Here is a 15,647-nt window from a genome sequence, read left to right as displayed (position 1 = left end):
CCACACTAGCGCTGCATTGTCTGAGCTAGCCTCTGATCCTTAGTGTGGTCTAATGGCCTTAGTACACCATTTTTGACCTTCAAGTATCCTAGGAAGTTAAAACGGACCAACAAAGAATGACATTTTCAGAGGAATAATTCAGGACAAAGCTTAAGGTTACCCTGCATCATGAATTAAGGAATCCAGCCTGACTACATAAAGCCAAGAACTGACAAATGGTCATAATTCCTCATTTATGATTTCAAAATACAAAAAGACTTGTTAACAAAAGTGTTTGCTTTAGTTATTTATACTTCACATGACCTGACTTCCATTTGGCAGCAGAACCTGGCCCAAACTCACATTTTATAGGCTGTGTTCATACATTTTGCTGTATGATATTAATGTGTTTCATTATGAAGTTTTATTCTAGATCATATGAATTGTGAAACACATCTGGCCTAAAAGATTTTAGCTTAGAGATTTTGTACATGTATTAAGAAATAAACTTACAGACTGTATTGAAAGTGGTGCCTGCTATAGTTTTGCAATGGAGAAGCCCTGAAAATTATAATAAATGTTTATAAAACAATGTACTTTTACTATCTGTACTTTTACTACCATGTTGGGTTCTGCAGAAGGTTACGAAAGATAAATAAGCTATAATGCCTAAATTCAAAGAGTTTTAGATTCCATCAGGGAGGTAAGAAAAAACTGTAAGTATAACACAGGTGATAAAAACTAAATGTGGTTTGGATCTGAGGGTAAAAAATCATATCAACTACAGAGACCAAAACAATGAATGTTTTTGTGTGAAAGGTAACATGTTACATGGACTGCTGAGAATGCATGATTTTAAAGCAAGTATTATAATAATGGCTGTTATAACTGAAAAGTATGCAATAAACAAACATACAATTTAGCTAGAGCATGGAACATGGTCCAGGATCCAAGAATATCTCATATATATATAATATTTTTGTGTTCTTTTGGGGTGATTGCTTTCATGATATTTTCAAAGGAAATTATTCATGGTCCACACTCACCAATTGCTTATCCAATCTCATAAATCACTTTGCCACAGAAGAGAAAATAACACTGAAAATATTTTTTTTCTGAAGAAATGATTACTGTTGAGTACAATGCTACAAAAAATTATGGTTCCTTAAAATTTTATATAAAATACATCACACCAAAGCCTATAGCAGCAGTTGAGAACCAAACAACTAATTACATTTTAAAAATTGAGCATGAAGATTTACTTCTTTATCTTGTAATAGTTAGAGTAAAAAGGAAAATACAATAGGCTGACAAATTATGTGACATATGCACTATGTGTTTATAATATGAAGGTCATCCAGGAACAAGAAGGATATTGTTTTTATTTACCCTTCTGCAAATTAGGCAGATATGGAAGATCGAAAGAGTGTTTTTCTAACATTCTAAATGAAGATAAAGTTTAAAAATCCAGGGAAGTAAAAGATTAGAGTGATTGTCTTAAGTATCAATTATTTTAATCAGTCCTTTAAAGAAGTGATTGATAAAAGATTCCCTGGAGTTACTTTGTTTTGCTGACAAAGACAGAGCTCTAAAATTCAGATGTGATTTTCAGATGATAAGTTCATATTCTGTTCAAATATTAAACAGTTGAAGTTGAAATCTTGATCAAATGTTCATCCTGCCTTTGTACAGATGTCAAAAAGGTATCAGCAAATAGTCAAGGAACTGTTTAGGATTCACTCAAGTACTGAACAAACATTTGTTTGAGGCCTAACGGTCTCTTGCTTGGAGAAATGATATTTAAAAAGAAAATGTTGGCAGAGAATCCTTTGTTCAAATAAAATTTTAAGTGGAAGAATAAACCATATATATATATATATATATATAATTTTAAGTGGAAGAATAAACCATATATATATATATATATTAATTCCAGTGAATTACTTCATGTTTATATATATATAAAAGAATAAGCCATATAAATAGACAAAAGCAGAGCTGGTTTGAAAAAGGAATGGAACTGAATTGAGGAGCGCAATTTGAAAACCAATCTCCTGGATGAAATCATGTTTTTGTCTGAAGAATTATAAAGTAATTTACATCTATTCAAACACAAAACATTCTAGAGAAATAGCATAGAGACATGCAAAACACAGAAGTTTCAGTCAGATGCCCTGGATTTGAATCTTGACCTCTATAATTTGTAGCGACCTACTCATCTGTGAAATACAGATAATAACAGTATGTCTATCTCATAGGACTCTTAGGAGGATTAAATGACTTAATATAGTAAAGCACTTAGAATACTGCCTGTGTCAGGACACCTGGGTGGCTCAGTGGTTGGGGTCTGCCTTCGGCTCAGGGCGTTTTCATATTGCAAGCTGGTGCCAGCCACTCTGAAAAACAGTATGGATTTACCCATACTAGGGTAAATCCCTACTAGGATTTACCCCAAAGACACAAATATAGTGATCTGAAGGAGCACCTGCACCCCAATGTTCACAGCAGCAATGTCCCCAAGAGCCAAACCGTGGAGGGAGCCTCGGTGTCCATCAAGAGGTGAATGGATAAAGAAGATGTGGTCTGTATCATGCTCAATGGAATATTTCTCAGCCATCAAAAAGAGGATGAAATCTTACCATTTACACTGATGTGTATGGAACTGGAGGGTATTGTGCTGAGCAAATAAATCCATCAGAGAAAGACAATTATCATTTTGTCTCATTCATATGTGGAATAAGAGAAACAGTGCAGAGGATCATGGGGAAAGGAGGGAAAACTAAAAGGGAAGAAGTTAGGGAGACAAACCATGGGAGACTCTTAACTCTAGGAAACAAACACAGTTGCTGGAGGGGAGGTGGGTAGGGGATGGGGTAACTGGGTAAAGGGCATTAAGGAGGTCATGTGATGTAATGAGCACTGGGTGTTATATACAACACCAGTTTCGGGTGTGAAATCTACACCCGAAACTGGTAATGTACTATATGTTGGCTAATTGAATTTTTAAAAATAAAAGGATTTTCATATTATGAAGTATTATGCAATAGTTCAAAGAACAAGCTAGGACTATAAATAAACATACAGAGCTTCAAATTGTTACATGAAAAAATGATGAAGGATTATTAGATATAGAATACCTTTTATGTATTAGTATTTCATAAAAACATTATATACACATACACACACGTTAAAAAAAACTAAGGCAGAGAAGAATGGTAGAGAAGGGAACAAATTAAAGGTATTGATCAAAGAGGACTTGAAACTTACTGGTAATGTTTTACCTTTTGGAGGAGAATGCATTATTGTGTTACTTGAGTAATTAAAGTATAATAAAGGCTGAAGCAGAAGCACTAGCTGTTAGAATTAGCATGTATATCTTGATAACAATGCCTTCCTCCTCAGATTCTTGCAGTGGTGCTAAGATGCAGGTTCTGAAGGAGCATTAATAATTTGGCAACCCTAAATAGCGAAATATTAAGCAGATGATCCCCAGTACAATTTTCTACTATTTCTTTTTCAGTAAAGTGGAGACTTTACTGGATCATAGTGCAAAATTGTGCTTAAAACCATCTTAGTACTCACACTATTATACTGAGAAACATGTAGCATAAAGATAAATTATTCAAGGATTTACTATTAAGAATATTTATTATTATTTACATAATTTAGAAGTCCAGTGAATTACTTCATGTTTATTTTTAGGATAACAGAAAAACTGCCACAGTGTAGATTCTACTGGAGAGAAAATTAAATAAGATTATTGGCAAATTATCTTCCCAAAAGCCCAAATTTTAATCGAAGAAATTAAGGTGAGAGAGATTGTTGGATAATTATCTGGACTACAAAAGACAGAGAAAACATTATAGAGCTCTAAAGTCAAAATAATCCATGAATTGGTCAATGAAAATTTGAACGTATAATTGGGCAGGCTTCAAAACAAGGAAAGTTATTAGGGATAAAGAGGAACATTACATAATTATAAAGGAGTTGATTCTCCAAGAATATATAACAATCATTAATGTATATGTATCTAACAACAGAGCATTAAAATATTATGAGGCAAAAGCTGATAGAATTTCAAGGAGAAATAGATGAATCCACTATTGTATTTAGACCTTTCAACATCTCTCTATCAGAAATGGAGCGATCCACCGGGCAAAAGGAAAGAAAGAAAGAAAAAGAAGAAAAGAAAGAAAGAAAAGAAAGAAAAGAAAGAAAAGAAAGAAAGAAAGAAAGAAAGAAAGAAAGAAAGAAAAGAAAGAAAGAAAGAAAGAAAGAAAGAAAGAAAGAAAGAAAGAGAAAGAAAGAAAAAAGAAAAAAGAAAGAAAAGAGAAAAGAAAGAAAAGAAAAGAAAAGAAAAGAAAGAAAAGAAAAGAAAAGAAAAGAGAAAAGAAAAGAAAAGAAAGCTAGATGAAATCAACAATATCATTCAACTGGATATAATTGACACATGTAGACTACTTCACTCAAAAGCAGCAGATTACACGTTCTTAAGCCCACATGGAACATTCACCAAGATGAACCATATTCCGGGTCATAAAAACAATCCTTAACAAATTTGAAGAATAGAAATTATACAATGATCTACTTTTAGACTGCAATGAAATTGAACTTTCAACAGAAAGACAATTAGAAAATTATAAAACATGGAGATTTTACAACACACTTTTTTTTAAAGATTTTATTTATTTACTCATGAGATACAGAGAGAGAGAGAGAGAGAGAGAGAGAGGCAGAGACACAGGCAGAGGGAGAAGCAGGCTCCGTGCAGGGAGCCCTCTGTGGGACTTGATCCTGGGACTCCAGGATTATGCTCTAGGCCGAAGGCGGTGCTAAACCGCTGAGCCACCCAGGCTGCCCTTACAACACACTTTTAAGTAACACATGATTCAAAGAAAAAAATCTTGAGAAATTTTTTAAAAATTGAATTTAATAAAAATGAAAACACAAATTAGCAAAATATGTGATATATACTTATATGTAAGCAGTGCTTACAGGGAAACATAGCATTTATAAATATAGCATTAAGCGTGTATTTTAGAAAAGAAGATCTAAACTTTACCATCATTGAAGCCTTCACTTAAGCAAACTAGAAAATGAAGAGCACATTAAGTCACTTACAGCAGAAAAGAAATAATAAAAATTAGGTCAGAAATCATTGACATTGAAAGCAGGAAGTCAGTAACAGAAAAAAACAAAACCAAAAGCTGGTTCTTTGAAAAGATCAATAAAATCAACATAAGCCTCCAGGTAGGCTAATTAAGAAAGAGAACACAAATTATTAATCTCAGAAATGAAAGAGGGATATAACTATAGATCCTACAGACATTAAAAAGATAATAAAGGAATAATATGAACAACTTTATACCCACAAATCTGATAGCCTAAATGAAATGGACCAATGCCTTGAGATCACAATCTGCCAAACTCACACAAGAAGAAATAGACAATCTGAACAGGCCTATATCTATTAATGAAATTGAATCAGGAATTAATAATTTTCCAACATAGAAAGCACCATGCCCAGATGAGTTAACTGGTGAATTCTGCCAAAATTTAAGGAAGAAATTATATCAATTCACCACAATCTCTTTGAGATAGAAACAGAGGGAATGCTTTCTAACTCATTCAATGAGGCCAGCACTACCCTCATATAAAACCAAAGACAGCACCAGAAAACTACAGCCGATATCTCTCATGAACATAGATGCAAAAATCCTCAACAAAATCTTAGAAAATCAAATCCAAAAAACTTTAAAAAGAAGTCTACAACACGAACAAATGGGATTTATCCTAGGTATGCAAGAATGGTTCAACATTGAAAATTAATGTATTCCATCACATTAATAAGCTAAAAAAAAGCAATATCACATTATTTTGTCAATAGATGCAGGAAAAAGCACTTGAAAAATACAGCACTCATTCATGAACTAGAAATAGAAGTGATCCTCCTCGACTTTTAAAAATATCTACAAAAACCCTACAACTGGCGTTCTCACCATTTAATGGTGAGAAACTGGAAGCTTTCCTATTTGATCAGGAATAAGACAACTCACCACTGATTTTCAACACTGTAGTGGAAGTCCTACTAATGCAATAGGACAAAAAGAGGAAATAAAAGGTATACTCATTGGGAAGAAAGAAATAAAACTGTCTTTGTTGGCAGATGACATGATCTTCTATGTAGAAAATTCAAAAGAACAGACAAAACAACTCCTGGAGCTGTTACTAGCAAGGTTGCACGATGTAAGGCTAATATAAAAACATCAGTCATTTTCTTATATACTAGCGATGAACAACTGGCATTTGAAATTTAAAACACTATCATTTACATTAGCCCCCCCCAAAATGAAGTACTTAAGTAAAAATGTAACCAAATATGTACTAGATCTACAGGAGGAAAATCACAAAACTTTGATTAATGAAATAAAATAACTAAATAAATGGGACAATATTTATTCCATGTTCGTGGATGAGTAGATTCAATTTTGTCAAGACATGAGTTCTTCCCAATGCAATTGCAATTAAAACACCAGAAAATTATTTCGTGGTTATTGAAAAACTAATGTAAAGTGTATATGTAGAGGCAAAAGACTCAGAATATTTAACACAATATTGAAGTTGGAGGACTGACAGTACTTGACTTCAAGACCTATAAGCCTATAATAATCAAAATAGTGTGGCACTGGTAAAAGAACAAATAGATCAATCTATCAGAATAGAAAGCCCTAGAAATAGACCCACATAAATATAGTCAACTAATCTTTGACAAAGTAGTAAAGAGAATACAGTGGAGCAAAAACTATCTCTTCAACAAGTAGTGCTGAAACAACTGGACATCCACCTGCAAATGTCAATCTAGACATAGATCTTGCACTCTTCATAAACATCAAATCAAAATGGATAACAGACTCAAATACAAGACGCAAAATTATAAAAGTCCTAAATATTAACGTAGGAGCAAATCTAGATGACCTTGAATATCGTTAATGATTTTTAGATACAACATCAAAGTGATGATTCATGATAAAAAGAACTGAAAACCGGATTTCATTAAAAGTAAAATTTTCTGCCATGTAAAAAAAAAATTGTCAGAGAATAAAAAGACATAGAGTGGGAGGAAATATTCGCAAAAGACAGATTTAATAAAGCACTGCTATCCAAAATATAAGAGCTGTTAAAATACAAAAGGAAAACAATCAGATTAAAAAATGGGTCAAATATCTTAACAGGCATCTCACCAAAGATACATGGATGGCAAATAAGTATATGAAAACATGCACCACATCATATGTCATCAGGGAAATGCAAATTAAAGCAATGAGAAACTACTATCCACCCATTAGGATGGCCAAAACCATGGGGACACCCTGGGTGGCTTGGCAGTTTAGTGCCTGCCTTCGGCCCAGGGCGTGGTCCCAGGATCGAGTCCCACATCGGGCTCCCTGTGTGGAGCCTGCTTCTCCCTCTGCCTGTGTGTCTGTGTGTGTGTGTGTGTGTCTCATGAATAAATAAATAAAAATCTTAAAAAAAAAAAGAATGGCCAAAATCCAGAACACAGACAATACCAAATGCAAGCAAAGATGCAGAGCAACAAGGAAAATTTGTAAAATGTAACCAAATGAAAAATGTAACCATTTTTTCATTCATTGATGGTGGAAATGCAAAATAACATAGCCACTTTGGAAGACAGTTTAGAGATCTCTTACAAAGCTAAACACTCATACAATGCAGCAACCATACTACTTGGTATTTACCCAAAGAAATAAAAAAAAAATGTATGCCCACACAAAAACCTGCTATGGATCATTATAGCAGCTTTCTTCATAATTGTTAAAACTTGAAAGCAACCAAAATACACTTTAGCAGGTGAAGAGATAGACTGTGTTATATCCAGACAGTGGAATATTATTCATCACTAAAAGGAAATGGGATATCAAGCCATAAAAAGACATAGAGGAAACTTAAATGCACATTACTAAGTGAAACTGTATGGTATTCTGCAAAAGGCAAAACTATGGAGACAGTAGAAAGATCAGTGGTTGCCAGGGATTCAGGGGAGGAGACGCATGAATAAATGGAACACAGAGGATTTTTAGTGTAGTGAAACTACTCTGTACATACCATAACTACGGATACATTTTATTGTACATTTCTTCAAACCCGTAGAATGTACAATGCCAAGAACAAACCCATAATGTAAACTATGGATTTTGGATGATTATGAAATATTCACAAGTGAAGTATGTTCACCAATTGTAACAAAAAATGTACCATTCTCATGAAGGATGTTAATAATAGGGGAGGCTTCTAGGACAAGAAGTATATGGGAAATCTCTGTACCTCTCTCTTGATTTTGCTCTTAAAAATAATAAAATCTTTAAATGATTTTGAATATTCATTATTTCTCTCTTGGGAGCCATAGCAGGAAAAATACGCTACCAAATCAGTTTCATTTTTAGACTCTGACACCAACTCTAATCAAATTTTGAAATATATTACTCACAAAAATATTTCATTTCTGCCCGGTTTTCTCTGTGGTCTACTTATGATGGTGTCTCTCTAAATCTAAAAGGTACTTTCCATCATCCCCAGCTTCTGACAGGGGTCAATTCTCTAGTTTTTTAGGCATTCCTTAAACTATTCACTTAGCACACCTATAATTCATTATATAAATGCTAATTGATAGAATGTTTCTTGCTTCACTATACTATAAACTCCACTAGGGCTGCAGCCAGCCAGGTCTGTCATGTTTTACTGTTTTTTCAACTAGTACCTAGCATAATGCCTAGCATATGGCAGGTGCTTGATAAATACTTGGTTATTAATACATGAACAAAACAAATTAGATTAATCTAGAGGACATTATGCATGAAATGAACCAGACAGGGAAAGACAAATACCACATGGTATCATTTACACATGGAATAAAGGAATCAAATTTATAGAAAGAATAGAAAAATGGTCACCAGGGGCTGGGACTGGGAGGTGAGTAAAAGGGTACAAACTTTTAAGATGAATAAGGTCTGAGGATGTAATATATAACATGGTGACTAGTTGAGAACATTGTATTATATGACTGAAATTTGCTAAAAGAGTAGAATTTAAATGTTCTTGCCAAAAAAAAAAAAGATTAATATATCAGGTGATGAATGTGTTAATTAACTTGATAGGGGAATCTTTTCACCATATCTGTCAAATCATCATTTTGTACACTTTAAATGTCTCACACTTTTATTTATTTATCAATTATACCTCAATATACTTAGAATAAAAATGAGGATAATAATGTAATATAATCTATTAATACTTACTTAGACTAGTGTCTTCTAAACAATGTTTCACTGTATTACAATATTTGCCCACCCATATTCCATCAAATTTATTCACTACAGATGCTGTCACAGTAAAAAGCATCCGAAGAAGAGCTTGACACCATCACTTATGATGATTGGTTCATTCAGAACAAATTTACTAAATATCTAGCATATTCCTAGCACTAAGCTAGTCATAGTACATACACAGGTAAGCCAATGAGAAATGAATTTTTCTTGGGCAGCCCGGGTGGCTCAGCGGTTTAGCGCTGCCTTCAGCCCAGAGCGTGATCCTGGAGAGCCAGAATCAAGTCCTCTGTCGGGCTCCCTGCATGGAGCCTGCCCCTCTGCCTGTGTCACTGCCTCTCTCTCTCTCTCTGTGTCTCTCATGAATAAATAAATAAAATCATTAAAAAAAAAAAAAAGAAATGATCTTTTCTTACTTACAAAGTCATGGCCCACATTTATAAAACTGGTTGGGTCATTATGACTTCATCTCCTTGGAAGGTATTAAGGCAATTCCTAACCACTTCCTGCTTCATTCCAAGTCTTAGTAAAGGAATGCAATGGGCTGTTCAATCAATTGCTTTTTGGCTAATTCATTCTCTTAGGTTAAGAGAAGTCATCCCTTCCCACCCCCATACATTCACTTCCTGAGTGGTTTGTTTGCTTCTCTTTCTCTCCTTCTCTCTTTCTTTCTTTTCCTGCCTCTTTTCTCTCCTGTCTCATACCAAGACAAACCCAGTCTTCTTAGGTGACTTCTTTACAGATTTTACTGCCTCTCCCAACTTGGAGGCTCTCGAGGTAAGGAAACTGGTTCTTGGCCCCTGACTACGTCTTCTCACAGCTATCCCTAAATGTGAAGTTAGTATCATCCATCCATTTATATCACACACTGGATCGCCCTTCATCTTGCAATCTTTTTTAGGAGTCACTTTTACCTTCCTAGATGTTTTATCATTTGGCTCACTTTTTCTTTTTTTAAAACCCTCTATTGTTTTTCTTTGAAATTTAAACATAATTTCCTATTAAGAGAAATGTAGTATAATTAAGAGCAGATGTAGCACAGATTCTGGAGTCCCACCACTTGGGTTTGAATCCTGATTCTACCACTTCCTAACTGTGATTAAGGCAATTTAACATCTCTGGGCCTTAGTACCCTTATTGGTAAAATGAAAATATAACTATTATAAGGATTAAAAGAATTAAAACAAACATAAAACACTTAGTCACTGGTACATAGAAAGCTCTATAAAATGTTAAAACATTATTATCCTTGGTAACAACATCTATATTTTAACCACTGACTTTTGACTTCTGGACATACTGGTATCCACCCCCAGTTTTACCTTGAACTACTCCTACTCACAAAGAGAGGCAGAGACACAAGCAGAGGAAGGAGCAGGCTCCTCACAGGGAGTCCGATGTGGGACTTGATTCAGGACCCCGGGATCACACCCTGAGCCAAAGGCAGCCGCTCAACTGCTGAGCCATCCAGGCGTCCCAAACTACCCTTACTTTAGATTTCACACCTATGTCTCTCCAACTGTTAAAGTCCTTCTACACCTTTCTAACTCATAAAAATTCCCGGAAACTACTATTATCTTGTCTTAAATCACTGATTTTATCCCAATTCATTCAAACACAGGCAATTAAACTTCCCAACCTTTCAGTTTAATGATTTCCTAATATAACTCTTCAAGTCTTAGTTTAATCTTGATCTTTTCACTTTTCTTTGGACATATACACTTAAAAGCGCACCTCAATGCCCAGAGATCAGTAATCTTACTTGTCCTTTAGTAACCAATGAAGTTCATATTTTTCATAAAGTCTTCTCCTATCAACATTGAATATGCACATTCCATCCTAAAACCAACTTCCACCTACACCAACTCACAAACCACACAACTACTTTACAGATTTGTTTATCTGGATATTTAGTGAGAATCTCTTTTTTACATGCAAAAAGGTCTAACATGCAAATACGTTACTTCAACTCTACTGTAAGCTCTTTCAACAGAAGCAACACCAATTGAAGTTGACAGTATGCTAGGCATTTATTTCAAAGCTTTGCATGTATTAATTCATTTAATATTTATAACTACTCTGAGGAGTACCTAACTTTTTTAAAAAGATTTTATTTATTTATTCATGAGAGACACAGAGACACAGGTGGAGGGAGAAGCAGGCACCCTGCAGAGAGCCTGATGTGGGGCTGGATCCCAGGATCCCTGGATCATGACCTGAGCCAAAGGCAGACGCTCAACCACTGAGCCACCCAGATATCCCAGGAGTACCGAATGTTATCCTCATTTTATATCTAAGGCAGAGAGAGATGAAGGGAATACCTTTGGCTCAAATCTAAATTTAAGAGGTATAAAATAATGAACTTACTTGTATAGTTTTGTAATCTTGCTCTAGTTTCATGAATGACTTATAAAGATCTAAAGTTCCTCTTTGTAAATTTTGTCAAATAAAGGTGCTTCATTTCTACTACTCAGGACTAACACAGGATCATGCCAATAGGAGTAGTCCAACAAATGCGAAGAGTAAATTTAGGAAGATATTTTATGTGGTCCTGGATGCTATTTTAATACTATAAAAAGCATTTATATTTTAGATAGGGTGCTCTTGGTTCTATATGCACACTTTGAAGTAACTTCTGCAAATTAAGTAGCATTTATCATATACCTACTTGTGCACACCATTTCTGATTTATAAGCACTGCAATGAAATAGTATCTAACTTACGGTGACTAACAATTGGTTACTAGCTAGTGGTGTGCTCTTTGGAAGCTCAAAGTTATGTCTTTGGGACTTGTTTATCTATAAAGAGTTGGGGCTTTTTAAAGAGAAAAATTGGCCTTCAGGCAGGGGATTCTACGGAGGTCATTCACTTATAAAATTAGACTACTCTAAGAAGACTATGAGAATGAAGGAAATTCTATTTATGGCAAAAGGAATGCTCAAAAAGCCAGAACTAAAGTCAGATGGAAACAGTAACTCAAATTATGAGCTGGAGAATCAACCCTTCTACACAAAGAACTTCTGCTTGTAACTATGATTAAATAACACCGATAGGAAAGTTAGGATCACCCTAAGTTGTGTCCCATTTTCTCATGTAGCCTCTTTTCATACAGGGCTTCAATTAATTTAAAATGTAATTAAAACCTTCTGAGGCTGAATACATATGTTTAATATCAGTTAAATATATTCAACATTCAAAAAAATCATATTCTAGAAATATACAAAGCAAATATTCTTTAAGAAGAATTAATTTAAATAGGATTATTACAAATACTACTAATAAATGGTTTCATTTTTATCAAAAATGTATAATCACCTGTTAGGCATCTACAAGAATAGTAAATTTAATGGGATGAGCACTGGGTGTTATACTGTATCTTGACAAATCGAACTTCAATAAAAACAAATTTAAAAAATAAATAAATAAATGTCTTTTAGAGGGATGCCTGGGCAACTCAGCAGTTGAGCATGTGCCTTCGGCTCAGAGTGTGATCCTAGGGTCTGGGGATCCAGTCCCGCACTGGGGAGCCTGCTTCTGTCTCTGTGTCTCTCATGAATAAATAAAATCTTTTTTTTAAAATGTCTTTTAGATTATATTCTTTTGGTGCATATTAAATATGTGTATCAAACTCCTTTGAAAGTTCCCTTAAGGTAAAAATTCCTCATTCCTTCCTTTCCTACTTATCAAATAGAGGGCTCTTGAAATCAAAAACCTCACAAACAAGAAGGAAAAAAGCAGGTGTACAGATCTTTAGTTCCTTGTCTAGGTGTGATCTCCACACTTCAGAGGGAACCCTAAACTCATTTAGTTCACTACAAGATGCACTTATTGTTAGAATTTCAATATGAAATCATTTTAAATGCATTTTTATCTTCAAATATAAAAGTAGTTGGCTGCTTAGAATTTAGTGTTGATGCAAAAATTCAAAAATATCTTCTACTAAAGTTCAAGGGCAAAATACATTATGTAAGTCAATCCAAAATCATTAGATAAATATGTAATTTAGATGATTTTAAAAATATGAAAGTCTTGTAGCAAAATACTTCAGAAAGTGTTACTGTGACACCCAAATTTTTCATTTGCTTTAAACTGTTTACTCTTACCCACTTATAAAAATATACCAAAGAGAATTTTAAAAACTTGTTTAGAATTACCATTATATAAGTATTACATAAATATGTATGTAGAGAAAAGACAAAATTGTGTAGAAAATTTGTAACTGCGTCACATACATATGCACACATAGAAGTACATATACATAATTTCAATCACTTTTACCATTTTCTCTTGATCAAGATTTTAGATATTTATGTAATATATATGTAATATATAATACACATATGTAATGTACATATATGTAATACAATATGTGTAATATATATTACATATATGATAGGAATATAAAAATACACTTAGAGCCAAGCTGTTTCTTTCTTTTTTTTCCAAGCTGTTTCTTTAAAGTTAAATAGGTAGTGAACAATAGCAGCATTGTCCCAAAGATTAGTATAACTTTAGTCTAATATTGAAAGTGCTAATCAAAGAATATGCAATTGTAATATCCACCACATTTAATTTTGAGTATCATAAATAAAAACATATTGCTAAAACATATTATTTTAAGTTATATGGAAATATCATTTCTTAGAAGCAAGGGAAAATAATAGATGGTCTCAGTTTACAATTAAGCAAAAAAATAAAGGATCAGGGGAAAGGAGCTTACCTTCCATTGCCCTTTTAAAGAAGACCTTACAGCTCCCACAAGTTAGGACACCATAATGACAGCCTGATGCTTCATCCCCACAGATTAAACAAATCTTCTGAGGTAATGACTCGAAGCTGTACTGTGGGCTCTGGCTGGCATCTGAATCAGGCCTTGAAATGCAGAACAAAGTACTCCATTTATTTTTAGGTGTACCACTAGCTAATACTAAAGTTTTCTTAACAGAATTGACACAATGAAAGGGGATTTAAAATAGAACTGAATGTATAAAAGACATGCAAATTAAACTTGGTGCACTGTTACTGGATTCGCCACATTTGCAAATTATTATGCATCAGCAGCACCAACATAAAAGGATAATATATAAGTTTATGTGCAGGAAAGCTAAGGTCCGTTGGTTTTGTCAAAAAAAAAAAAAAAAATCTTTGTACAGGGGATCCCTGGATGGCTCAGCGGTTTGGCGCTTTGGCCTTTGGCCCAGGGCGCGATCCTGGAGACCCGGGATCGAGTCCCGCGTCGGGCTCCCCGCATGGAGCCTGCTTCTCCCTCTGCCTGTGCCTCTGCCTCTCTCTCTCTCTGTGTCTCATGAATAAATAAAATAAAATCTTTAAAAAAAAATCTTTGTACAAAACTCCTTATATAGAATAATCAATTTACTCTTTGACAAACGAAACTGTACCCTGGGTAACAACGAACATGGTTTTGTTTTAAGGGTTCAATCATACTTAGCGATGCCTTTGTTTCGAGTTTTTAAAACAACCGCTAATGACTGTTTACTTAGACGCATATGTGTTTGCCATTTTAAAGAATTGTTCAATATATTGACAGTTTTGCTCCTACACAGCACATAAGATTTAAAGTGAACATCCTTCAACATTTCACTTCAGTGCGTAAATGAAAATGTTCTTGAAAACCTGTGCGAAAAAAGTCGTATCCAATCCAAAACAATACTAGAACACAGCGCAGTGCAGTGATCGATGTTTGGATCCATGAATGTGGACACAGCACACGCCACTTCAGTCCTGAGACTCGTGAGAAGATTGAGGCGTCACACGTGCAAACCCGAGGTTCTGCTTTAGGCTGCGGCCAGCGGGGGCCCATCGGGACCGCTCCCCGGGGGCTCTGCGCTAAGGCCTCTTCAAGAAAGCCTGGGAACCAGCAAATATCCTTCTACGGAAATCGCCACCTCGTAACTCCCCAAGCCGCTGAGCATTTTCCACTGCACTGGACTACCGGGCACCTAGAGCGACGCTGCACGCTTCAAAGCAGGGCTACTTTTGTCTGGCAATCTTGCAGATTTGTAAAGTCTAGGAAATACTTTTGGGAAGGCACGCTCCAAAACAGGCCTATTATGCGCCCCTTTGGTGTCCCCAAAGTAGTTAGGAGGGGAGAGGAAAGAAGGGACACCACAGCACTCTCGTGCCCCGCCCCGGCCACTCCGACCAGCGGGACCCCCCCACCGCCGGACCCCGGTTCCCGCAGGCTCCCAGCCCCCTAGGCCGGGCCGCTGTTCCAGCAGACGCCACCCCCCCCCCCCGCGCGGGATCTCTGTTCCTGCAGGTGCTCCCCTCCCTCCCCCCCTCCCCTCCCGCCCGACCGCCGTGCCC

General features: G+C 35.3%; 1 protein-coding gene across 2 annotated transcripts in view; it reads right to left on the bottom strand.

The window, feature by feature from the left end:
• The window catches only part of PGR (progesterone receptor), a 116,909-nt gene that overhangs the window by 99,068 nt on the left and 2,194 nt on the right, over positions 1 to 15,647 (bottom strand). Inside the window, exons 1-2 of one of the 2 annotated variants that reach the window (XM_025420909.3) lie at positions 14,955 to 15,437; positions 14,041 to 14,192 (exon numbers count right to left, since the gene is read on the bottom strand). In XM_025420909.3, the coding sequence (XP_025276694.1) occupies positions 14,041 to 14,192; positions 14,955 to 15,031 (229 nt within the window). In that variant the 5' untranslated portion in view covers positions 15,032 to 15,437. Of the gene's footprint in view, positions 1 to 14,040; positions 14,193 to 14,954; positions 15,438 to 15,647 lie in introns of those variants that run through there. The other variant, XM_025420899.3, reaches the window with a different exon arrangement.

The sequence above is a fragment of the Canis lupus genome, chromosome 21 (assembly GCF_003254725.2).
Source record: "Canis lupus dingo isolate Sandy chromosome 21, ASM325472v2, whole genome shotgun sequence".
Lineage (NCBI taxonomy): Eukaryota > Metazoa > Chordata > Mammalia > Carnivora > Canidae > Canis > Canis lupus.
This window is presented reverse-complemented; position numbering and strand designations above follow the sequence as displayed.